This window comes from Toxorhynchites rutilus, chromosome 2 (assembly GCF_029784135.1).
Source record: "Toxorhynchites rutilus septentrionalis strain SRP chromosome 2, ASM2978413v1, whole genome shotgun sequence".
NCBI lineage: Eukaryota > Metazoa > Arthropoda > Insecta > Diptera > Culicidae > Toxorhynchites > Toxorhynchites rutilus.
Window position 1 is genome coordinate 236786582 of NC_073745.1, and position 27404 is coordinate 236813985.

At 40.3% G+C, this 27404-nt stretch overlaps 3 protein-coding genes and 1 pseudogene across 5 annotated transcripts in view; 2 read left to right on the forward strand and 2 right to left on the reverse strand.

Moving 5' to 3' along the window:
• Window positions 1–6021: 6021 nt before the first annotated feature.
• On the forward strand, window positions 6022–6815 carry LOC129767226 (chromatin accessibility complex protein 1). Its single transcript, XM_055767892.1, has 2 exons — window positions 6022–6290; window positions 6356–6815. The coding sequence occupies exons 1-2, from the start codon at window positions 6174–6176 to the stop codon at window positions 6746–6748; spliced, it is 510 nt and encodes a 169-aa protein (XP_055623867.1). The 5' UTR covers window positions 6022–6173; the 3' UTR covers window positions 6749–6815.
• Window positions 6816–8429: 1614 nt separating this feature from the next.
• Window positions 8430–10482, reverse strand: LOC129767224 (probable cytochrome P450 308a1). Its single transcript, XM_055767889.1, has 5 exons — window positions 10239–10482; window positions 9842–10181; window positions 9591–9781; window positions 9149–9380; window positions 8430–9092 (listed from the first exon to the last, which is right to left on the reverse strand). The coding sequence occupies exons 1-5, from the start codon at window positions 10418–10420 to the stop codon at window positions 8529–8531; spliced, it is 1509 nt and encodes a 502-aa protein (XP_055623864.1). The 5' UTR covers window positions 10421–10482; the 3' UTR covers window positions 8430–8528.
• Window positions 10483–22592: 12110 nt separating this feature from the next.
• On the forward strand, window positions 22593–22779 carry LOC129772241 (U4 spliceosomal RNA; annotated as a pseudogene).
• A 3910-nt stretch (window positions 22780–26689) lies between these two features.
• Window positions 26690–27404, reverse strand: part of LOC129764518 (maternal effect protein staufen) — a 65355-nt gene continuing 64640 nt past the window's right edge. For 2 of the 3 annotated variants that reach the window (XM_055763686.1, XM_055763685.1), the window contains exons 8-9: window positions 27081–27183; window positions 26691–27015 (exon numbers count right to left, since the gene is read on the reverse strand). In XM_055763686.1, coding sequence (XP_055619661.1) covers window positions 26931–27015; window positions 27081–27183 — 188 coding nt within the window. In that variant the 3' untranslated portion in view covers window positions 26691–26930. Of the gene's footprint in view, window positions 27016–27080; window positions 27184–27404 lie in introns of all 3 variants that reach the window. The other variant, XM_055763689.1, reaches the window with a different exon arrangement.

The window sequence follows — 27404 nt, forward strand, 5'->3', positions numbered from 1 at the left end:
GCTGGCGTCGTTGGGATTTTCTGAGGCGAAAAATCTCTGGTTACGTCTTCCTTCGGAGCGGAAGTAAAAGAAGTTGGCCCGGCTCATGAGTTGTTGAGTCTGATAGGTAGGAACAGGTGGAGTCGCCTCCCTGATGTCGGTGATTGGCACTAAAAGTGGCGGAAATAGGCCGACGAAAAATAAGCGAAGATAAAAAAAAAAAAAAAAAGTGCAGCCGCCAGATGACAAGGAGCATTAATTACAGCGCCGGCGTGAACGTGTTAAGGCCAGACGTTGAAGAAAGATCACACTCGCTCATAAATTGAGGCTCCGTTCCAGTATATCCGTTAGATGATTAGATAATGTGGTTCGACGTTGTAGGTTAAAGAATTAATAAAGAAAGAGGAATATAGGCCAAATCGATAAATAAATTTAGGTGAAACCGATAAACATGAAAAGATTATTTTTCCTCGGACTGAAATGGTGAACAGGTCCTCGTATTCGAGGAAATTCGTATTCGTTGAATATTCGGAACAGTTGCATCGAGTGAAGCTTTCGCATTCGGTGTGGAAGTGTCTGGTTGCACCCCTTCCACTTGTGGTTTTAGAGAAAAAAACCTGAAAACATAGTCGAACACGATGAGTATACTCAGAGAAAAACTAACAACGTGTTATATTAATAGCGGTTAGGTTTAGAATGACAAAAAGAGAAAATAGGTTTGTTCTCATACCCAGAAGCCGAGCTCGACTAAAAACAGACGAGTAATGACGTCTGTAAATCACGTAAAAAAATCGGAAACTTTCGGATCTTGGAATCGGATGGAAGACAAATGGTGTGGAGGAAACCAGGATCGGTGCTCCAGGTTCAACATATGGTCCACACAGTAAAACGCGGTGGCGGTAGTCAGCTGATGTATGGTACATTGGTGGCTTCTCGAACTGGAATCATGGAGTTTATCGATTCGGCGATGGACAAGATGGCTTCATTAATCTTTCTGAACCGTAACCTGCAGTCTCCCATTCAGAAATTGGGTCTCCCTCGTGATTACTACTTTCAACAGAATGATGACCCGAAACAAACTGACCTCATCGTGCGGGAATACCTGCTCTATAATGTCCCAATCCACTCAAAGCACCTCCGCAATCACCGGACTTGATCACTATTGAGTATCTATGGTGGGAAATCAAGAACCATCTGAAGAATAAAAATCCAGGAAACAAAGCGGAACTCAAAACGACGATTACGAAGATCTGGGAGGCACTTCCGTCTACAGTGACCAGAAATCTCGCCTCGTCGCTTGCAGGATGTGCTGGACGCCAAAGAGGGGCCATACCAAATACTTCTTCTTCTTCTTGGATGGCACTAACGTTCCAGTGGAACTTTTGCCTTCTCAACGTAGCATTACTTGCGTCATTTTTATTAGTAATACTTGGTTGAGATTTCTATGCCGAATAATACGCGTGACCTGATTTCAATTTTCTTTTAAAGAAAAACTTGAACTGTACACTCAATTTTGCCATGTCCTTATTGGAGATTTTTGACGTAGGACTACGTCTTTGATTTCTATATTGGGGGTCACTCTACGAAAAATGTAACGTTTATTGAGAGTTTTCAAATGCATATTACACAGAATCGTTTTTACGATTTATGCTATAAAATATGCCATTAGACGGAAAATTTATCCAGCATTTCTTTCGCCTGAGCCATCAACAGTGGAAATAAAAAACAAGTGAGCAATTTAAAAAAAGAAAGAGGTAGGTTTTGCGAGCGGATGCGAAGATAAATCATGTATTATGCATTCTTTCTTTCAACTTCGTTTCCATGAATGTTGTATGTAACACAAATCGCGTGCAATAATTCGTTCTATCTAACAAATTAGCAAGGTATTAAAGTAATCAGATGCAAGATTTCATGCATCACTCAAACTTCATGCAAGATTTCATCAAAGCAACGAGAAAATGTCACCCATACATTGATCGTTCATTAATTAGGAGAAGGCAGCGATTATCACGCGAAGACTTATTGAGATCGACATTACACCGCATCACAAAAATGAAACGAAATGAAATATTAATATTCTTCCTGACTCATATTCATATTTCTAAATGACTCAATTCCTTCTATGATAGATTGAGCAGTAGAACCAATACGACTTGATTGTGATAGTCTGCAAACGAACATTATTTCACCGAAAAAGCTATTGCTCCTAATGCCTTAGAATAAGACTAATAATAAGAATAACAAACTAGAAAGAAAATACAATACCATAGCTATCCATTAAAAATAAAGCAACTTTATGATTTCACGTGTAACTTACCTCAAAATATCACGAAATTGTAAGGGTTTTCAACTTGTTTTTTTATTTCTTTCCCATAAACTTCATGTTCAATGTAATCAACGACGATATCATTTTCCTACCATTCCACCCTGCTATGTGTCACATTTATATTCATTAATCATTTTCAGTTAGACAGTTGAACTTCCTGCCAGAAACTTAATTTCCTTTTTTGTTCGTTACAAACCGTTTGACGGTTATGAGTACATATAACAAACGGCCTTTTTCAGGGCTACTATTTGGAGTTTCAAAAAAGTTAAACTAACAGATTACTGAAAAAAGACAAGAATTACATTTAAAATAACCAAGTGTTCTGAACAATCACAGTCCTACGTCAAACTTCCGTCCGTGCCCCTAGGCTCAGACCCTTCTATTTTTTGTTTGTATTTTGAACATGAAGTAGAAATGTGACCATTTTAATTTTATTCTTATTACTACATGAATGTAAAGTTGATCGATTTTATGATGAATATGTTACATTTAATTATTTTATTTAAATCCGAAAAACTCAAAAATAACAAAACAGCACGAGGTGTTTACTTAATTTTGGGATTGACTGTATATTACAGCTTTGAAGGTGCGAGTTAGCTGCTATCTGGACGTTTTTTCTTACGCCATCCGAACACCTAGCTTATTTAAAGTCTTAGGAACTATTCCGACTAATTTTAAATTCTTAAATTTTCTCTAGATTACAAACCAAATATTTCCAAATATTGTTCCAAAAACAATATACATTTTTTCTAATAAGAGTACGGGTAAGTTTCTTCCTTTTTTTCAAAAATTAATGTTGTATTCTGCAAAAATGGTTACAAATTTAATATTCAAAGTATTGTCCATCGCTAGTCACAATTTTTCCCATCTTTCTGGCAATTCACGGATCCCTTTGCGGAAATAATCAGCCGGTTGGTCGGCTGACCTCGAATCGATCCAATTTTTTTTTTTTTTATTAATTCGTTTATTTTTACAGGTTCAGTTACTTAAGTTTAAAGGAGCCGAATTCTTAAATATATTTTTAAAACTATATATATATATATAAACAATTTTCTTACATCTATGGTTAGTAAGGTGGAAAACCGATTACTCGCGGTGTACTCGAGTTTAGAAGGGTGACATACTTTTAGGAGAAGGATGGGATATAAGGAAATTGTAACAATGTTGATGAGCACTCAATTCTTAAATCTATTCGTATATCTATAGTTTATTTACATTTCAACTTATTCTACTATTTATAGCAAGGGGACGAATTACCCGCAAAGGAAGCAAAGGAGGGTATAAGGATGTATGGACAATCACACACGAAGATCTATAGCTTTAAGGAATACATATATATGGGACATGTAATCAAGGTCTAACCGAGCCAACACATCTCTCACCGGCACATTGGGCTGTCTTCCTCGGGCCCGAAGGGAGTTTTCTAAATTCGATCTGGCGACCAGATACACCTCGCACGACCAAACAACGTGCTCGATGTCGTGATAACCTTGGCCACAAACGCAGAGATTGCTGCTGGCAAGATTGAAACGGAAGAGTAGTGCATCTAACGAACAGTGGTTGGACATGAGTCGGGAGAAGGTGCGAATAAAGTCCCGACTCAAGTCCAGACTTTTGAACCACGGTTTGAGGCTAACCTTTGGGATAATCGAGTGAAACCACCGGCCCAATTCATCTTCATTCCACTTGCGTTGCCAGTTAGCGATGGTATTTTTGCGAACTAAAGAATAAAATTCATTGAAGGCGATTTGACGCTGATAAATGTCGCCTTCAATTGCACCTACCTTTGCCAATGAGTCAGCCCTCTCATTACCCGGAATTGAGCAATGTGAAGGGACCCAGACAAAGGTAATGACATAACAGCGTCTGGATAAAGCACTAAAAATTTCTCGTATTCTCTTAAGGAAGTACGGCGAGTGCTTTTCCGGCCTCACTGAACGGATAGCTTCGACAGAGCTAAGACTATCCGTTACAATGTAATAGTGTTCAACAGGTCGTGAGGCGACGCTGTCCAGCGCCCAGTATATCGCTGCCAATTCAGCAATATATACCGAGCAAGGATTCTGAAGACTGTGTGAGGTGCTAAAAAATACGTTGAACACTTCAAATCCTGTGGACTCATTCATAGAGGACCCATCAGTATAGTATATATTATCGCAATTGATACGCCCATACTTTGCATTGAAGGTTGTAGGAACGAACCCCAATCTAAGATAATCTGGATTTTCATGGATTTTCTCCTTCATGAACAGATCGAAATGTACAGAGGAATTGATGTAGTCAGGAAAACAAACACGGTTGGGAATATACGAAGAAGGAACAACCTGCATAGAGGTGAATTCATGATATGAATTCATGAATCCAGAATGAAAATTTAGCTCGATCAATTGCTCAAAATTTCCGATCACCAATGGATTCATAACCTTACACCGGATGAGGAACCGAAGAGATAATAAATTGAAGCAATCTTTTAGTGGGAGTACGCCTGCCAAAACCTCGAGACTCATGGTATGCGTTGAGGGCATACATCCCAACGCAATACGGAGACAAAGATACTGAATTCGCTCGAGTTTAATGAGGTGTGTTTTGGCAGCTGAGTGAAAACAGAAACTGCCATACTCCATCACTGAGAGAATAGTTGTTCGATACAACATTATAAGATCTTCGGGATGGGCTCCCCACCAGGTGCCGGTAATTGTACGGAGAAAGTTTATTCTTTGTTGACATTTTTTACTCAGATACCTAATATGGGCCCCCCAATGATCCAATTTTTGACTTCATCAAAATTGGAGAAGTGCTGGTCAAGCAGGCCATTTTGCATCGATCGAAAAAAGAAATAATCAGACCGAGCAATGTCTGAAAAATACGGCGGGTGCAATAGGACCTCCCATTTTAGCGTTTCCAAGTATGTTTCGACCGGTTTCTCAAACTGGGGCCGAGCATTGTCGTGCTGCAAAATAACTTTATTGTGTCTGCTCGTATTGTGGTTGTTTTTCCTTCAGTGCACGGCTCAAACGCATCAATTGTCGTCGGTAGATGTCCCCCGTAATGGTTTCATTCGGTTTTAGTAGCTCATAGTACACCACACCCAGCTGGTCCCATAGACAGCATAACCTTCTGGTAGCAATAAACTTTTTTTTTCATCAAAGCAACAAATTATTCTTGTACAGAATTTATTGAAATTTTCAAAACTGGCTTTCGTTTTGCGATGCGATGGTTGTTTATTGAATAATTCATCATCACAAACGAAAGAGTAATTTTTCATTCAAACTGAAATATCTCTGTATTGGAAGGTTCTACAGGGATTTTCTAGGAACCAAATGAAAGCTGATTGATAAAAGTAAATGAATTTGCTATTGAGCTGGTTAGCCAAAAATTGTGGTAGTCCAGAAAATCTTTGAAAAACAGAAAAAAATCAATGTTTCATTTCTTCCCGATATTGTTGCCCACCTACACACACCAAGATAAAAGCATCTACGTAGGACATTCTAATACCTGAAAATTTGAAGTTACAACATGATGCGCATCCCATCGATATGCGTTGATTTTTTTTACAATGTTACAGCATGTCCAAAATCACTAAAAATTCCCGACTTCGCACTCTGTTCCTCTAATTCTTTGTCGAGTGTATAATGAGGAATTATATTTTCCTCAGTGTTTACCAGTTTCACGCGTTATCACGTTACATTCTATTACTTCCAAACAATCTAGTACGCGGACTATTATTAGCATCGGCTGTCAATCAAACCCGCCCCGAGGCGATATACGCTTAAAGCGGGCTGTATAATCAAAACAATTTAGCATTTTGCGCCTCGAGATTGCTTGCCGGTTTTAGTTTCATTATTTAATAGCATCATAACCAGCAGAAATGGAGCAGGAAAAGCTGACACAGCTTCCCATTAGTCGCATACGAACAGTGATGAAAACGTCCCCATCGATTGGTCCCATCAACACAGACGCTTTATTCCTGATGTGTCGAGCAGCGGTATGTGAACAACTTGAACCAAATTCGTTATTGAGATAACTTCATATTGTTTATTCTCCCGCTAGGAAATGTTCATCGAGTACATTGCGAAGAACGCACACCAGAAGGGTAACAAAACCCTCGACTACAAGCATCTGGCCGCCTACGTCGAATCGAAGGCAGCGTTAGATTTTCTGGTTCAGGTTTTACCTGATAAGATTACCGTGAAGGAGTATAAACAGATACTAGAGGAGCGGAAGGGCACAGACGATGAGGATAGCGACAGTGACGAGGAGAGCAGTGTGGAGGGCGACTCTGGTGGCGAAGAGGAAAATGAATCCGATGAATCCGGATCGTCCTCGGCTGAAGAGGGCGATGTGATTTCGATAAATTCGTCCAGCTCGGATGAGAAGGAGAACTCTAAGAATATTAGCAACAAGAAAACGCTGGTAAAGCACAAGACTGGCGATTCACCCTAGGATTAATTTGCTTTTGTATCTGTGTTCGTTTTTATTACCGAATTATATTAGACATAAAATATACTTATTTTTATGGAAATCATTTGAATACTTGAACATTTGTTTATAGTTAAGGTGAAGGTGGAAGGAAGCCACAAATGGTTGCCACAATGCACAATGGTCCAGGAGGTGTATTTAAGTGGAAATTAGCATCTAGAGCTCGACAGTTTTTCTCTAGACAGAAACTGTCTTCGACAAAGTTGTTGCACATGACAGACCGCTTATTTTGATATTATCAAAAATAGGGTGATCAACATTAACAATGAAATCAAAATTTTTACTTTCTTACCTTTATAGATAGAGTTAAGTACAGTACGACAATGTTATAGTCCAAGTTATTTAACCCTCCTGTACTCGCGAGCAAAATCAAAACTCGTATACTCGCGCACGGTGTCACAGACCGAAAGTATTTTTTAGACTTTCTCCGTCTTCATTCAGTTTTTATGGTCATCTAATTCGGCCTCCTCAAAACGTAGTAATTTTAGATACTTCAACACGAATAATGAAGTTCGCCTTTTTTCCCATTATTAATTGAGAATAAGCAACTTACTATAATTCATGAAAGTATAAAGAGCTATAAAATAACATAAAAACATATTAATCGATTGAGGTTTCATTGGTGCATCAGCATCAGAAACTACCATAACTACATGCCATTTCATGCTGATGTAGCGTGTTTTTCGGGTCTTTTTTCGAAAAGAAAAATTTATAATGACTTTTTAGATAATTACCAGTTGATAAAGGTTCTGGAATATCAAGTTTGCGTATTTCTAATATTCTTTGTCTCTGTGTTCTTGGCAAACAAGGAATTAATGCCTTTTTATTGGGCATATAAAATGATATAGTAGGTTTTCTAAAAACTTCCTGCGACTTGTTTTCTTGTCGATATTGTTCATCCCATCTCTATATATATAAAAATGTTCTGTTCGTTTGTGTACGCGTCAAAAACTCGAAAAGTGCGGAACCGATTGTGCTCAAAGTTGTACACAATATACAATCCACTTGAAGGAGTGTTGTTACAGCATAAATAAAATGGAGAATTGGAAAAAAAAGATTTTATATATGATCAGAGTGCGTTTCTGAAATTGAGCTTCTAATGAAAATCGACTATTCAGCAATGAATATGTGTTCTATGTGAAAGGAACATCTTTTTTCCACGTGTTTGACAAAATTATGAACTGAAATTGTGTTTCGTAGTGATTTAAAATTTATCGATTTCCCTCATCTATCTCTCTATATATAAAAATGTTCTGTTCGTTTGTGTACGCGTCAAAAACTCGAAAAGTGCGGAACCGATTGAGCTCAAACTATGATACAGTATACAAAACAACCAAACACATCTAGGATTGTTGTTACAACATAAAAAACTGGAAAATTCAACTCAACCATGCAACCACAATGTGCCACAGCAAAGCGTGGCAGGGTACAGCTAGTTGTGTTATAATTTAACTTATGTTTATAAGAAATTTATTATTTTTTTTTTTCAAATATTCGGTATCCGGCCGGATAGCAAAAAATGATCGGATAGGCCGGATACCGGATAGTTACCGGATATCCGTTTCATCTCTAGTAAAAACATATGACATCTATACTGATAAAATGGCGGATGAAATCTCTGTCGCCGTGTTTGCAGTTATTTTCGGCATAAATCCCTTACGCATAGACTGTTGCCAGAAATGTTCGTATATATTTTCTCTATCGTTATGAGTAAACTCGAATATTCAGCTGCATACTTACATGCTTATTGCCTCTTTTCAAACTTGACCCAAATTCCACTCTTCGGTGCCAGCAGAAAAGACGTTTTCGAGAATTCCAGTGGAAGCTCTTGTTTTCCAGAAAGCTCCACTCTGAACTTGCTAAGCAACGTTGCGATTCCTATCTTGCTCTGAGTAAGTCCAAATTTCATTCCCGGACAAATGCGTGGGCCCTCGCCGAACGCTAAGAAAGCATACCGGTGGCGGCACTGCTTGTTTTCCTCCAGGAAGCGATCAGGATCGAAGCGGAATGGTTCGGGGTATATCTCTGGATCATAATGGATAGCGTTAACTGGAATGATGGCCGTCATTCCGCTTTTCAACCACATCCTCTTCTTGTCGGTTGGATACTGAGGAGGTAGCTCGATAGTCTTTGTGCAAATTTTGGGAAGAGTGAAAACAGGACTGTGCATTCGCAGTGTTTCGTACATTGCGCGTTCCATGTAAACCAACTTTTGGACAGCCTCATCAGTTAGACTCCCGTTGAATTCCTCTAATACGGAATCGATTTCATCCAGAACTTTTTCCTGAATTTTCTGATTGGTTGCCAGCTGAAAAAAAAGAGATCGTATTAATCTGAGAAAATACTGCCGAATCAAAAACGAACCTCATAAAGCATATAGCTCATCAGAGTGCTGGAAGTTTCATAGCCCTCAGTCAGGAATGTGACAGAATGCCCAACAATCTCACTGGTTTTCACCTCGATCGTACCGTTCTGCGAGAGTGAATCGTAAATCGCTTGGAACAGATCTTGTCGTTTCACTTCACCATCCTTACGTTGTCGCATGACTTCTCCTATAACTCCACGGAACCATCGATCTACCTTCCCGGGGACAAATCTACGAAAAAGATGGAAGAAATATCTTCAAACACAACGATTTCAAATTCTTATCTCGTTACAAATATAATTAGTGCACACTACGCAATTTGCTGTTGCCGAATTCCAGCAGCTTAGTCAAAACAAATTTTCAACTTGAATTCGTTACGCTTGACCTCGAAGGAATGTTATCAATATTGCAGTGTAGGATGAACAGTACATTTATACTTACGGTAACCTGAGAATTGATGAAACTCGCGGAACAAACAGGGCCAGAAAAGCACGCAACCAAGCAACGATCGAATCCGCTTTAAAAAGAGCCAGGCCATATCGTCGGAACTCGGCATCGGGATTGTGGAATGACTCGGCGTCTATACCAAAGGCGCAGCTAGCTACAACGTCGATGGTGTATTTCGCACAGAGCTATACGTTAGAAAAATGATTTGGTACAAATAATTTAAGAAAAACCGAAACCATACATACATCTTTTGCCTCGAAATCGAGACATGTGTCACGAGCATTGGTAACATGTTCAATGAAATTCTCCGCTATATTGTTAATTATTGGTATGGCAGCTCGTATTCTGGGCATGGAGAAAACCGGCGTAATTTGCGACCGTCTTTGCTTCCACTTGTCCCCGGATTGAGTGAATGGATTCATCGAAATCAGAGGATCAATGGTTTCATCCACCCGGAAGGAGTTTTTGTTGTAGCTTTGAAAGTTGCTTACGAGAATTTCCTTCACCAGGTCCATATCACGAACAACGATCGCTGGTTTGTTGAACAACTCGTAGATTCCCACCCACAATGCCGATGGATATGATCTAAAATATACGAGTATGTGGCATTGTATATTATGATTATTAATAAAAAAAACTCACCGGTAAATTTCGTCGAAAATCTCGCCATAATGTTTCTTCGCAGTTAATTGTTCGAAAACATTGCCGAAAAATGGTAGAGGCTGCGGTCCATCGATATTACCCACGCGGCGCCAATAGCTGCATGACCATTTGAAATACAAACAAATCACCAGCACCGACAGAGCGATGTACAGTTCAATCATTCTCACTGCGTGGTCTCCACCTGACTGGACAGACTGAATGTTTGCTGAGTAACAAATGCCAGTGCGATGGTATGCACTACGCGGTAAAGAGATGAGAGAAGCGAGCAGATTGTATGTGCTCATTTACACCCCAGATGATGTCCTTCTCCTGTGCAGTATTGGTAGCTAATCAATCCAGCAAATTTTCGTGTTTTGATAGCGAAGGTCGTCAGGGTGGTGCGAAAATTTATGCTGCGCCCTTCGAAGTGTGACAATTTTCTATGAAACTATTATTTCAATTGATTCCAATTTTTTTCTTCCTCTATTTATTTAATTAGGCTCAAGTGGATAAAGAGCCATCATCTAGCTGTATATCATTAAACTATTTAAATATATTATAACTACATAATTATTGACATAAGGTGAAGGTGGAAGGAAGCCACAAATGGCTGCCACAATAGCGCTCATTTCATTCATCTTCCTCCCTCGCTCCTTGCCCGAAATTCAATAATTTGGCGAAACAGTGTGTAGAAAATGATCGTTTTCGCACATTTCCCATCAAGTAATATCAACCAAACTCTAATCGATTACTAACAAGATATTAAATTTTCATCTGCCTTCGCAATGTCGGAAAAATTCGGAAAATTGTTCAATTGGCTGTCATGGTTGCCTCTGCTGTCAGTAATAATAAACGGAAAGCTATTACATTCAACCAAATTACCTCGGCCAACGAAGAAAAGGGTTAAAGCTCTCCAACATGAATATGTAAAAAAATACGATCAATGAAGGAACACATTATTATCAACATCGAGTTACTGTTCGGAAGAACTTGGTAATACCAAAAGAGCCCCAATTCGCATGTATTATAAATTATGTTACTCATGTTAGGCTCGCCTATACTACTACAACGGTTTCCTTCCACCTTCACCTTAAGTCTAATTAGCTCAAACTACAGAACAATATTTCATAAAAAATATATTATTTATTCCTTCGTTGCCTCGTCGGTATTATCCTTGTCTGGAACGTTGCAAACGAGAAGGAAGAGGACGATCCCACTCATAGGAATCTCCGGCTTCGGTTTTCAACGCCCATAGACGCTGCATAAAAAGTTTAGCTATGGTTAGTCCCACTAGGTCAAGTGGGTCGAAAATTTGCACTACGTACGACATAACCTTCCGCTTCGTCAGAACGGGTGCTGGAAGTGGGAGCTGAACCTTGAAGCTCATCATGTCTGTTCTCGGCTCCCATATGAGCACGAGAGTGGAAAAGGGTTGATCGTTGTGAAGGTCATGGTACGGCGTAAACGCTAGATCGTCTTCGGGAATGTCTGCTAGAACACCAGGTGAATTTGATGCCCACTTCTTTAGCGGAAAGCCTGCCGCTGCAAACATGGCAGATATTTCTTGGCGCATGTGGATGGCAGATTCAACAGTGTCGGCACCAGACAGGAAATCATCCACGTAAAAATCCTTCTGGGCTATCGCGGCTGTGGCTGGATAGGTCTTACTTGCGTCCTGCGCGATCTGCTGGAAGGTGCGAGTCGCTAAGAACGGAGACGGCGCGAAACCGTACGTTACTGTCTGCAGTTTGTACGTAGCGATCGGTTGATCTGGACTGGAACGCCAGAGGATGAGCTAGTATCGACGGAATGGCTGATTCAGCAGGATCTGCCGGTACATTTTTTCCACGTTGATGATGAACGCAATTCGGTGGATGCGGAATCGGATGTGGATCGACAGTAGATCCTCTTGAACGACTGATCCAAGTAGTTGTAAGTCGTTCACGGAGAATCCAGACGACGTCTTGCACGATTCGTCGAACACGACACGAACTTTCGTGGTGAAGCTGGATGTCTTGAACGCTGAATGGTGTGGGAGGTCTACAGGATCCACGAGTTTCTTCATGTGATTTAGGCGTTCGTATTCTTCCATGAATCGACAGTAGGCATCTTTGGTGGTTGGATCTCGCTCTAATTTTTTTTCGAGATTCATGAAGCGGCGCTCGGCGATTGAACGGGATTCACCGAGAGTGACGAGCGGATCGCGGGTGAGTGGCAAGGAGACAACGTAACGACCCGATGAATCACGAGTGGTGGTAGTGGTATACAGTTCTTCACAGAGATTTTCTTCAACTGTTAACATGGTGCACGATTCAACGGCTTCTTACTCCCAGAACTTCTGGAGTGCTTGCTCCAGGTTACGGTCCACAGTAGTAAGGTGACAAACACGTGGAAGTTCGGATGACAGGATGACTATCTTTCCGGAAACAGTCCATCCGAACAAGGTCTCGACGAATACAGGCTGCCCTTCACCGCAGGGAATCTTGACACCAGTTTGTAGGTCGTGGTAGACTTCCCCACCGACAATCATGACAAATGTATACGAAATAGAAAGCTCCGAAGATGAGGAAACTGACGAAAAGCAGGATTTTCGTCTAAAAGAATACCCTGATGGCGTCAAAGGCCCATTTATAGTTTACTTTAGATGAAAATCCAAACCTCTTAACGTCATCCGCATCTCAAAAGAATTGACACAGAATTTTTCCGATGTTACCGAGATTACTCGGATGGGGCCAGACAAATTACGAGTTATCGTCTCCAGCAGGACCCAAGCGAATAAAATAACGCGCTGTGATCTCTTTGTGATTGAGTATCGCGTATACCTACCCTGTTGCAACGTTGAAATAGACGGTGTAATAAACGAAAAGGGTTTGACTCGAAAAGAGATACTCGATGGTGTCGGTCGCTTCAAGAACTCTTCATTCAAAAGTGTGAAGATTGTTGCATGCGATCGACTGAAATCTGTGTCACTTAAAAATGACAAAAGAGTTCTCAATCGGACAAACTCTTTTCGTGTGACATTTGAGGGTTCCGCCCTTCCAAACTACGTTGCAATAGGTGCACTGTTCGATTGTTTGTGCCCCGGGTAATGAAATGCAACTCGGTCACGCGGCCGCCTTTTGTTGCAATAAAAAACGTTGCGCAGATTATGGAGAGAGCCATGATGAGAATCCTTGCGCGAAAGAGCACAAGTGTCTTCATTGCGGCGGGACTCCTCATGATCTTATTCAGTGCCAAATGTGTACAAACAACGAGGGGAAAAAATCAAGCGTTCCTTAAAGGAACGTTCCAAGCGGACTTATGCAGAAATGCTTAAGAGTTCCGTTCCAACGACTCAGGACAATCTCTACTCCATCCTGCAGAACGACGAGCCTGTTGCTGACGCTCCCAATGCAGGAAGTTCTGGTATATCGCAGGGAGCCATCAGGAAAAGAAAAATTACTTCTTTTTCATCACTCCCCAGAAAGACGACCGGACCTTCCCAAGTTGGAATGAAAACTCGAATTGAACGTGCTGAGAATAGACCGAAGCAAGTACTTCCTGGTTTAAGCGGTTCTTCTACGCACCAGGGGTCCTCAGTACTTCCCGGAGCAGCAAACTCTCGTGAATCAGTCAATATTTCGTATGACCTCACAAAGAATATTAACTGGAGAAAATTTGTTGAAATAATATCTGAAGCAATTGTTTCAATGCATGAACTTCCTCCACTCGAAGAGTATAACTTTATATCGAGTTTGATTTACCGAAAGCGCACTTCAGGCTCAAAAGAAACGTGTTCCTGCTACCACTTTCCGACGTCGTCCTCCATCTCTTTGGTGGGACAAGGAGTGTTCAAAGGTCTACCTTGAAAAATCACCCGCTTTCAAAAAATTCAGGAAAACTGGATTAGTGGAATGGTTTCGAAAGTACCAAGCTCTAGAAGCCAAACTAAAAGGTTTGATTAACACTCCTATATTCGCGCATTGGTCTGTCAGACCGAGAAATCAATAATTCGTTCATTTCTCAGAAAATATGAACACTACGACTTTGCGATTCTCTCTAGCTTCGTTATTCGTCGTTCGTCATCGTTTAGCGTATCGCATGTGTTGGTAAAAAGAGAACGTGTGCCACTTTTTCAACACTTTCGGTCTGACACACCGACGCGAGTATAGGAGTAACTTTTTAGGACATGTGCCTTTTTTCATATTCTAGAATATTGTTGAATGAAATGTATAAATTAATGTTGGTGGCGTGGAATATTTATTGAATATAATGCATAAGATCATTACCGGACTATTCTTATTTGGTTTCAGTCCCTTTTGTAACTGGATTGAACAGATCCATATATTAACTATTGGTCGATATATTCGTCGTTAGATTCATATGTTCAAAAGCAAAATGTGAATGTTTGACTTTCGTATAGTTATTCGCTAAGTATAATGGTCATACATATACACACTTGTGAAAGAATTTCACTTGTGGAAGAATTGTAAACAGTAAACTATAAACTAATCGGTGGCTTATGGTAATTTTTAACAGTTACAGTTTCGGGGATATTTTTTTTTATAATGGACAATATCAACAAGAAAACAAGAGAAGGAAAAGGAAGTTCCTAGAAATCCTTTTATATCATCTTTTTATGCCCTATCTATAAAAAGGCATTAATTTTTAGTTTACCAAGAATAAAGAGACAAAGAATATTAGAAATATGCAAACTTTATATTCCAGAACCTTTATCGTCTATTTATTATCTAGAAGGTCGGTACACATTATTCTCTTCGATAAAAGACCCGAAAACGCGCAACAATTGCATGGAATGTAAATAACATGTTTGTTTCGAACATGCAGTTATGCTATGTTCTGATTTTTACTCCAATGAAACCACTCAATAATTTCCTGTACAATTTACTGTCAGAAAAGCACATGATTTTTTCTCATGGCAGCTCGAAATCTTCTCGTTACAGTTTTATGGGTCTACCGCAAGGCTCCTGTCTAAGCCCCCTTTTGTATAGTTTTTACGTCAATGATATGGATGATTGTCTTACTAGAGACTGCACGCTGAGACAAATTGCAGACGATGGAGTTATTTCCATCACGGGTACTAATCCCGTCGTTCTGCAAAAGTCGTTGCAAGATACCCTGAACAATCTGTTCACGGTATTCCAATTCCAGCTTCAATTTTCCGGCAAAACGATCATGCACTCTAAGTTTTTCAAATACGTCGGTGCATATTTGGATTCTAAATGTACCTGGGGAAGACACATTGCGTATCTGAAACAGAAATGCCAGCAAAGAATCAATTTTCTCCAAACAATAACCGGAACATGGTGGGGTGCCCATCCAGGAGACCTCATTCAGTTGTACAAAACAACGATATTATCAGTGTTGGAATATGGCAGTTTTTGCTTCCGATCAGCTGCCAGGATTCATATTCTCAAGCTGTTTTCGCTTTACGCATGACAATTGTCATGACAAATGGTTTGCTTGCAATAGAGGCAATCCGCTCAATGAAAGTTGATAAACGCTCATCTTATTTCCTAACAAGAATAAGACATCTATTGAGTGTTTTGGTCGAAAAATTATTCAAGATTACCTAAGTACGGGTTCCCTCTCATTGCTCGATTCCGGGGAATGAGAGAGCGGACTCGCTATATAAGATGGGGGCTTCAGAAGGCACACTTTTTGAAAGGCAAATTGCTTATAATGATTTTTTCCACATTCCTCGTCAGCACACGCTCGTAAGTTGGCAGCGCCTGTGGAGTGAAGATGAGTTCGGTCGTTGGTTACACACGATTATCCCTAAGGTCTCGACGAATGCAAGGTTCAAGGGATTGAATGTAGGTCGTGACTTCATTCGCGTGGTATCTCGGCTTATGTCCAATCACTACAATCTAAACGCGCATCTTTATCGCATTGGGCTCACAGCAAACAATCTTTGTGATTGTGGCGATGGCTACCACGACATCGAGCATGTTGTCTGGTCGTGTATCCGGTTCCATGCTGCCCGCTCTCAGCTCTCCAGAGCATTGAGGGCACAAGGTAGACAATCGGATATCCCCGTCCAGGATATCTTAGGTAGCCGTGATCCTGATCTTCTGCTCCATCTATACCTGTTCCTCAGAAACGCCGGTTTCTTTAGGATGAGTATGATACTTTTGTGCGACGGAGGTTGAGTAAATTTGCCAAACTCTTTGTAATGAAGCTACACATTGAACCCGAGTCTAGCAATGCACGAGCAGAGTGCCCTTTGCCATTCTGGTCCACAACAAGAAGGTTAACTGTTTCCAACAAAACAGTGGATTCATCGAACTGCACTTGGGGCTCACTTGGTGGTTTGGATTCGCTGATCCTGGGGTTTCGACGACGGTCGACGTGGATGGATTCGGTTGCAGGGATAGCTGACCAGACATGGCAATAGGAGTGGATTGAATCTTCGGGTTTGCAACTGCGTGTAGCAAGGTGTGATGTTTTGGTGACAGTTTCGACAATCGTACTTGGATGTACAATTCCGACTTTGGTGTCCAGAGTGGAAGCTGTTCCAGCATAAACGCTTCTGGGATATAAGTTCTCGACGTTGGCGAACGGACATCTTGGAGAATGTTGGACATTGGAACAGGAGATGGTTCTCTGGACATGCAATACAGTACGGAGCGGAATTCTCGATTTCAGTTGTGGCGGAATTAGATACCATCTTCAATGGCTTCTTCTGGATCGGTGTGGGACCGGCCACCTTGGTTTGGCCGGGCTGAGTGGAGCGGTGCTGCAGATCGGAGAAGACGGACTTCAACATTCGGACCTGGTGATACACGAAATCGATCAACTCCTCGTAAGTGACATTAACAGTGCTACTCGTTTTTTCTTCCCAGGATCGGGTTGTTGAATCCAGCTTGTAGCTTAGCAGATTAATCAATGGGGTATCCCAGTGGATGACTGGTTCGTTCAGTTTCGCTAAGGCCTTCACATGCCTTTGGTAATCATCAACCAGGTCATGCAACTCTTGAGGTGACTCTCTCTGGAGGGACGGGAGGTCATACAGAGCTCGGAATAGTTGACGCTTCAGATAGAGCTTGTTGTCGTATCGTTTCAGTACAGCGTCCCATGTTAGAGAATAATTATCCGCACTTATATCGGTCGATTCGAATGGCTTGTGTGCTTCTCCTTCCAATAACTGTAAGAGGTATTGCAGCGTCGCGTTGGAATGGACCATGGAGGTGAACGTATTACGAAAGGGAAGCCAGCTAAACAAGTCTCCGTCGAATTTCGGTACACCAATCTTGGGTGAGCGAAGGTGGAATCCCGCTTAAGAAGCATGATTATTTGCAGTGAAGAATGTATTCAATGCTGGTTGGTTGGGATCATTGGAACGTTTCATCAGTAGGAACCCTTTGGCCGAACAGTATCGCGCTTGGAATGCTTCTCGCTCTTGCAGATGCTCCTCAAATTTCTCAACATCATCGTATTTCTCGATCTCCGTTTGAAGGTCCAAAAACTCGCTATAGATTCTGTCCAGCGCCTCAACACGGATCGGAATTTGGTACATGTCATCTTGATTATCGAAATTCTTGATGAACACTTCAACGGAATCACGAACGACGAGCAGTGCCTCGCGCTTCATCAGGCATTCGGCCAGCTTCTTTTCTGGTTTGGTGGACATCTCGATTACTATCACCACTTCACTACCACCACAAATCGAATGCGGGAAAACGAGATTCGGTAGAACGGTAAGTAAATCGGACTACGGACTCCTTCCCGGCGCGTCGTACCGTCTTCTACACGGCGCGATCATCGGAAAATAACACAAATCGTACGAATAAATCCTTCCCGTCACGAAGTGCCACTTTATACACGAACGAAACTCTAGGATGATACATGAAATGAACGTTAAAGTCTTTCTCGACACATACGTACCACCCACGCGACTCAACTTTCCACTCACCACCACCAGATGTAAATGTAAATGAAACTTCAATTTACTAATTTCACTTTATTTTCAAATCAGTTTGTTATTTTTCTTGAAATTTCTCTAGTTGCACACACCGTGCTTCACCACTGCAAACAGGTCGAAAAATCTGCCTACTGTCTAGCCTATTCACTGTGCGCGTCCAAAATGGCTTCGAAAGGCTTGACTTTTATCAGCCACACAAGTTATTGACCTCAACTGCAGGTCAATCAACTACCAGCGCGTGGAAGAAATACGAAATGGTGTACTCACCACACCTGCCTTTCTGGTCGGGGGAACCTTCGACCCGGTTCGAAGGACCGATAAACGACGGCCCAGAAGAAGCGTTCCAATGGCGGAATACACCGACGCTGACTATCGGCGTTGAATCGTTGACTCCAACCAGGGCTCTGCATAGTCATAGTCAACTGAGGATAGTCAATTGGCTAACTGACTGACTGAATCCATAGTCAAAACGACTGAACAGTCAGTCGGGCGTTTAGACTTTATCTCCCTCTACCGACTCGACTATATCATTTCATTCTTCCCAGTCAAATTGTCCTCATTGCATTTTGAAGTGACTTCCCCCAAAATGAATTCGTTCCTCTCTTTCTCTATCCCATGTACATGTGCATGCATCGATGTTTGAGTTCAACGTGGTTTAACATACGCTACAGGTAAGGTAGATTCTTTTGAATCGCACATGAAAATTACTTACACGTATAAAATAACGTGCAGTGTGTGTGCGCTATTTTGCACGCCTAATACTAACTAATACTAACACGAGGACCTTCATAGCATACTTGATAAATGTCTAAGTTCGTTGGTTTGAGTTCACGATGGGTAGATAATAAACCGTCCATTGATGGGGTAACTTCTTTTTGACGTAGAACTACGTTTTTCATTAAGGGTGCCAAATCAGAAAACATGTCACGTTTTTATGAAATAAAGTTAACGTTAATAACTATTTTTACCGCGAACGGATTTTAGCGATTTACATACTAAACGAATCGGAAATTCCCTAAGATTTGTTTAATGCTATACATTAGAATCCCCTGGTTTGTAAATAGTTAAAATTCATGAAAACTTTAGGCGTTTCCATTTTCCCATACATTTTTTCTGTCCATTTGTGTGCTTTCCCGAACAGAGCTGTCAATAACGAGCAACTTATCGACAACCAACGAAGGGGAAATCGTAGGATTTGAAGTCTCCGTGAACAAAGGAAATGTAGAAGAATGAAGGGGAGTACTTGCCTAGAGTATAAACAGTGGATCTCGCTGAGGCAAACTCTCATTCGGCATCGGACTGTTGAGCAATCCAGTTCACTTTGCTTTCGCTGCGCTTCGATCTAAGATTGGACCCCACCAGTGGTAATCCAACTTGGATATCGTCGTTTGCTTTTTCTGTTCGTTATTCGTTATTCATATCGTGTTTTTTTTTCTTTCCGCGTCATAAATTGAACGCTTCGCGTAGTGTGTGATGAACAAGAAAAGGGAGGCAGGCTCTAGCCCTGCAAAAAACGAACGCATTGCCAGGGGCAATGAAATTTCGAGGCAAGCGTCATCTAATGATGCACGCGATTTTGGTGCAGTGAAATCCGCTCGCACTGAACCGAGTCTTCGCGTGTATGACACCACATCGAACAACAGCGAAGTAGGCGATTTCGGCGCGTCGGTCGAAAATGTGAACGCCGTTACCCAGGCAGCAACCAAAATCAAGTTTCCCCCGCTGGTGGTGAAGAGGCGATCGCTCTTGACAAACTCATCAGCGAATTCGCATCGATGGGTGTTACAGCAGAGTACAAGCTGTGTGGCATAATTCAGCCTTTTTTCAAGCAGTTAACATTGTTTGTTTTCCGTCATCATAAGGGCTTCTTTGGTGTATTTGAGAATGCATCAATGCATTAAACTGACATTATGCCGAAGCAGGCGTTAAGGTTGTGCTCCAAAAAATATTTGGGGAATACCAAGCATCTTGAATGTCTTACTGGAATGTTATAAGTTATTTCGGTTCGCGTGCCAGTCGCAAAACTGCCTTCAACTAGGATTGAATTTGCGCTAATATTGATCATAATGAAGCATTGCTACTGTTTTCGACGTTGTTGATATTAACAAGAAGAGTTTATTTCGCTTGTTTAGTCACCAAGAAAGTAAATGTCGTTCTGGAATTTTGTATGTGATTAGGTTTCGCTTACCAGTAGCAACAATTCCTCCACTAAGGGTGACAGCTGCGCTTCTAATACAACTTTTTTGAGGCCAGTGATATTAACAGAAGCGTTTCTTTTAAGAGTAGCGCAAAATGATGAGAAGTGTTTATATTCCTAGTAGTTTCAAGCCACCAAAGTATGGCTCTGTATGCATGCTATGGCGAACGCTTGTTTGGCGCTTTGTTTACGTTGTACGAACGATGCCTGAGGTGCGATTGCTTTGAGGCAATACTAAATAACATGTAGCATGATATTTGATACTTGCAAGTGTTGTCATTGTTGTGTAGCCGAATCCCGGTCAGTTGCGAAAAAGGCCACCGGAATAGCGTTCGTGGTAAATTTTCAATGCATTGAAATGAAATAGATTGCGACATACGATCAGCTAGTGTATTGTTTTGCGAGGGCAAGAATGAAACATCAATCAATTATTGTCAACTGATTCTACAATGAAAAAATCATTTCAGAGATTATTCTACTAAGCAGTTGTTTCGAAAATTTCACAGCATTATAGAATAATATCCTAAGGTATAAACAAGCGACTTATCTAAAATAACACCGTAGTTCTACGTCAACAATGCGGTCGTATTTTGGACACAACCTCCTATAATTTTTTGCATCAGAAATCATGTTTTCGTTCCTCTTTATATGGACGTAAAAATGAGATTGTGTACGCGGGTATGAGTTAGTGTCAGGGGAAATGGAAGTGTGGATTGAAGTCAGTTGAATGAAGAGGCAGATTTGTATTCATTAATCAGTTAAAATAACCAGTGACTGGACTAGTTCACCAGTCATCCTTGCTATATATTCATTTCCTAGTTAAGTCAATTTTTGTTGGCGGCGACTGCCGAAGCAGTTCTAGTCGAAGCGAAGCTACTGAGAGTAGGGTCGGTCCTCATTTTTCCTTCGAAGATTTCGGGCCCTGACTCCAACGATAATGATGCTCGGCCATTTGTACGCTGCAAGGTGTGCCTGATGCAGTACTGTTGCACTGATCACCTGCACATGGACGAATTCCAGTGAATTCCTTTCATTGTCGAAACACTATTAAAATTCTTTTCTTTGACCACTTTGAACCCGACTGAACAAGAATGAAGCAAGAGGATTGACTTCACACTCCAAAGATAAATTGCGTACTGACTATATTCTTAACAATAGTTTCCTATCCTAGCCTTTACATACAGTGTCCGTTACTAGTGAACATCGAACTGAATTGTTCTCTCCTCGCTTCAACTCTTAGGTAGAAATTCTAAGGTGATCCCTTTAGATCGGTTTCAAAATTGATCATAGATTTAGATATAAATTTTAGGTGACAAAATTATTACAAAATAAGTTCAAATGGCTTTAAGCGCATTTAGTATTAAGTTGAGATATTTTGGTTTAGATAGATTAAGTAATTAATACAATATTCATCAGTGCCTATGGTGGATCGTAGCAATTACGTCGCCAGGTGATGTAGCATCGGTATCCTTTGGTAGTAAGTGCCTCCTTGTTATGTTTCCAGCTCCTGTAACGATCTTATCTCAACGGTTTGCTTATGTAATAGGAAAGGAAGAGAGGATGGACAATTGGGAGTAGGAGATGCGACCTAAATAATAATATTAGCCCTTCTTAGGAAGAATATGCGTGCTCCCTTGGCCGAGTGGTTAGCGTCATAACTAACATGCCGGGTGTTCGGGTTCGATTCCCGTTCTGGTCGGGGGAATTTTTCGTCAAAGAAATTTGCTCCGACTTGCACTGTGATCACGCGTATTCTAGAGCTTGCCACTCAGAATGCATTCAAGGCGTGATATTTGGCATAGAAATCTCAACTAAGTACTAATAAAAATGACGCAAGTAATACTATGTTGAGACGGCGAAGTTCCTCTAGGAACGTTAGTGCCATTGAAGAAGAAGAAGAAGGAAGAATATGAGAATATGAGAAACATAAAATTAAGGTCGCGAGTAGCTAAGATATCGCGTACTGGCATGCGTGAGTGTACTCCTCGACCCTCTAAATCGGTAATCAGTTTTTTTTCAGTTGGTTTGGTTCATTTCGAGAAGCTTGTTACAATTTTCAATTACTGATGGGTTCATGATTTCGCTCCGGATTAAAAAGCGAGATTCCAATAATGATTTTGACCTAAAAATATTCTCTGATTGTGATATTGTGTATGGATATTTTAGCAATTTTTCACACTTTCATATATTTTTATTTATTTAATATTTATTCGGTCCTTCATCTTAACAACATTGCTTTGAGCAGGGACGATATCGTAACCAATGAGGTTCATCCGAGTTGCGATTATTACTAGGTGAAAATTTCATCTTAACAAAACACAGTCTTACGGTCAATCATACATTATACATCAATCATAATCAGCTGTACTGCAAAGGAAAAATTGCTATGTTCAAATAAAATTCTTGAAAGGCAAACATGCAAAACAAAAATTTGCAAATAAACTTTAGATTCCGAATAACCAACGTTTTGATAAGGCCGACAACAGAGCGATGTCCCAGGGTGGAGTGAGTCTCGTGTGGGTTCCTGGGTTTCAAAAAGCAACGATTCCTAGTAGCCGATTCGGAAGCCTTATCAGTAAACATTCGAAAGCGCTAACACTGCATGCTAGTCTTTCATTTTATTTTTCCATTCTTTTACAGATGTCCACAAGTTGAAACGGAACCCTAGTGACACAAAACATTAAAAATCATCTTCTTTGAAGGGCCACTATATGTCTAATAATAACGCTTATTGTCTGGACTTGTGAAAATGCAATAAAGAATAGAATTAAAGAAAAACGTTTTTACCCTTATTTCAGCCCCTGGTCTACCTGGCTACTTTCAATTTTGTTCAAATAATCATACTTATAAAGTACAGTAGAACCCCGATTATCCGCGAAATAGTCTGGCTAGGTCACCGCGAATAACGAAAATCGCGGACAACGCGTTATACGACTAAAATGAGGTGTAAACACGAAATAAAGAAATTTCAGCATGAAAACTATGTTTTATCAACACAAAAACATTAAGCTATCCATCTGCGAGGTCGTGTGCACCAGTGGTCGGATAATATGAAAGCTATGACCAACATAAAAGAGCAAGCGCCTACGTCTCACTGGCAAATTTTGGGAAGCTCTATAGAATTACAGTAAAACCTGTTTTTTGCGGTTTTTTTGTGCGATTTTCTGTTCTTGTACGGTTTTTATTGTGCGGTATATGAAAAGAAGCATATTTGACAAAGTTATCGTCCAATTATTTTTTTTCGATGGTTTATATGTATTTCAGTGCGAAAAAAGCACATTTGCGTCTCAATAATTCTTCTGAAATTATTCCCCTCCTCCCATCAAATGCTCTACGTTTTTCTAAGTTTTTGTATGACATGATTTCTAACAGCAACACGTTTCGACATGCAACTAAAAGCACAAAACAGCCACGCGCAACCGAAAAGGCAAACTGTCCCATCGCAATGCAGGAGAACAAAAGGAAATGGAACGGTGAACGGCGTGGATTTGAGTTATTTTCTTGGGGGAAACTTTTTTTATGCGGTCCCTATCTACCGCACAAAAAAAGTTTTTTTCAAAATGAGTACCAAACATAATTTTTTAAAGTTACTGGTGAAGTTTTGCACGGTTTTTTATGCGATTTTTTTTGTGCGGTCCCTATCCCCCCAACAAAAAAAAGGTTTGCCTGTACTATGGAACTCTCTTTCGCGGATAATCCGCACCACGGATCATCCGCTCGCGTATAATCGGGGTTCAACTGTACTCTAATAAATTATTAAAAAATTATGATCAATTTATTTTAATCAAAACTAAAATACTTCGAATCGAATTCCAGATAATCGAGTTGAACCTGTATTTTGCGATAAAGAACAATTCTCCCACTTTTCACGAAAATCTGAGAACCTCTATATCGGTTTGGCATGGACTGGCTGATAATTACTTTTTTAAATATTTAAACATATTTTGTTGCCTAACTTCATTTTTAGTTTGAAATAGAACTGTTGAATGTTTATCTGTTTCGTGTATAGTACAGGAATTTTGACAACTAGCTTTGTAAACATGGGCTAGTGAGCACTGATGGAGAAAAAAGAAGAATTTTAGGTGCAATTTGAGCATAAACGGGATTACTCCCTTAAAACTTTATCATAATGCTCATCGTCGTAATTTTTCATATTGGTTATACTCGAAATTCCGCCTTGATTTTTGGAGAAAGCACTCGGCCGGCAACAAAAACAGTAAAACGATTCATCGCGAAGGGTTTCTGGAGATATGCAGATAAACAGAGAAAGAAGATTCAGCTGCTCCACATAATAATGTAGAAGCACCAGAGGAAACACATGAACACTTGTTCGATAACAATCTCTCAATAGCGATCAAGTTTACAAAGTAGTCAGTGATGTACCTTGTCTGTCGTCTTTCTGTGATCTAACTGCTTTTTGCCCTAACAGAGCACAACCGGCTTGCCACAGTCTATCGTCGCCGATGAGTTTGCTGTTTAACCGATCATTATCATGTGAAAACTTTCCAAATGCATGGAAACATTTTTCCGGTCGCCAGCTTCTTATCTGTTAATGCCGGTTGTGTCCTATTCACCCGAAACACGTTTACCCGAAGCACATTTACCCGAATGTAACGCATACCCGAATGACACCCAAATGCAACATATACCCGAATAAACATTTACCCGAATGCAACGTTTACCCGAATGGGATGTTTACCCGAATGAAGAAGGAAAAATTCCGACAAATCAATTTATGAGTTTTGTCGAATCTGCTGTTAGGAAGTTACGAAGTAAACTGAGAAATTGTAATGAGGAAATTCGAAAAAGATGTTGAAGACTGCGCTGTGTTATTTTAGGAAATTAGTGTAGGCACAATTGTCATGCTGTCTTCTTTCCTTTCCGTATTGCTCTTTAAGACCAAGAGATCATTCAGAAATGAGCATGGGTTATGAAATATTCCGAAAATTAAACAGGTAACTTTAACATAAAATTTTTCATGAAAATGTGAAAAGAATAGATAAGAAAAAATGGTACTTACGTATTTGCCGCCGCAGCGCAATTTTTATCATGAGTATATTATTTCGTGATGAAATTTACTTAATGAGGATAAGGAATCGTGACGCAATCCGAGTAGGCCGCCGACCCGCCGTCGGAAGCGGCGGCCTCTCGCAAGCAAACCTGTGTTCCACCGATTGCCCGGTTTGTTTGAAACATAGGAGACGATCCTTTAGTGAGGTCCGACCGAGCGTTCGGGTAATTGTTGCATTCGGGTAAATGTCGCATTCGAATAAGTGTCAATTCGGGTAGATGTTACATTCGGGTAGCTGTCGCTTTCGGGTATTTGTTACATTCGGGTGAGTAGAATTCGGGTGAATGTCTTTCGGGTAACTGTCATTCGGGTGAGTGGGTTTCGGGTAAATGTGACACAATCGTTAATGTCTGGCAGTGGAAATCGCCGACACTGTATCTTCTCCATTTCGAGATACCTCGGGCGTACATCAAGGAAGTCATCTTGGTCCTTCTCCAATGTACCTCATAGATGGTCACCTTTGTTTGGAGTGCCCCAAACTCGCTTATACAGTAAAACCCCGATTATTCGCGAGCGGATGAACCGCGGTACAGATTATCCGCGAAAGCGTGGTCCATAGTAATTCTCTAGAGCTTCCCGAAATTTGTCAGTAAGAGGTAGGCACTTGCTCTTTTGTTTTGGTCATGCTCTTCACTTTATCTGATCACTGGTGACACGACTTTGCAGATGGATAGTTTAATGATTTCTGGTTTTCATACTGAAATATCTTTATTTCGTGTTTGCACCTCATTCTTAGTCATTTATTTCGTTATTCACGGTGACCTAGCCAGACTATTTCGCGGATAATCGGGGTTCTACTGTACAGATAATTTCTAAGCTATTTTTCCCCGTGGAATTCGGAACATGTCTGGTGTCCACTAAGTTATCATAAAAAATTTAATGAAATTAGATAAACTACTCCCACTTGCGTTTAAATTTATTTTCTAAGAATTATGCTTAACAGTATTGTCAAAGTTGTGTCTGACTCAATTCTTTTGTCTTTCCTCTGTATGTCGCTACCGTCCATATCAGAGTGAAACTAATCTAATATATATGAAACATGTAATTCGTTCCATTGTTTTCTTTGTTCATGCAGGGAACGATTAACCTATTCATAAATGAAGAATATGATAATCAGAGCAAATATTTTGGAACGAATTGTGTTACATTACGAAATGATAACAAACGTTATCATACAGTGCAGACAGTCATTTTATTTACGTCCATTGGTGGGATTTAACAGAAGTCAATAGCTTGACATATAACATGTAACACATAACATATAAATATACATTTTGTTTGAACTTATCCCTAGCAACATATAAACATATTTGTGTAAACAAGTTTGTGTAATTTTAAATATCGATACTTATAACAGATTACTAACGTTCTTACAAGATTCAATATAACAAACAAACTTTTGGTAAACATACATTCGCTTTTGGCTATCCCGCGATACAAATCATGTCATCTTTAATTTGAGTAATTTAAATTAACGTTGTTTTGGACGTTACATAACAATCATAAACAATCAGAAGGCTTGTCGTTGTGTCTATTCAGTCGTACAACATGGACATCGTTCAACGTCACCTCAAAACTCTGTCTCCTACGAATGTAATCAATATTGGAAATCAACAATGTTACAGCTCCGTCAAGTATTGTTCTACATACCTTCCTCGTTCGGGTAGGAAATTTATTACATTAACGAAGAACAATTTGCAATTTTCGTCGATTGTTGTAACACGGCTCTCATTGGTTAGAACAGTTGGGCATGCTATAAAGTTAACAGTATGTCAGTGATATGTATTTGTTTGTTCTACGAATTTGAAAATCTCCACCCATTCCACCCATTCCACCCATTGATTCATTGATAAAGCTAAAACTAAAGTTCGCAGTCTGCGCCTGTAGTGTAATGTCAAGGTCACAAACGTTGTTTTTTCGCAGTGCTTCGTATCCAAATATTTACACGCGAATCCTGCTGCATCCTATTGCGCA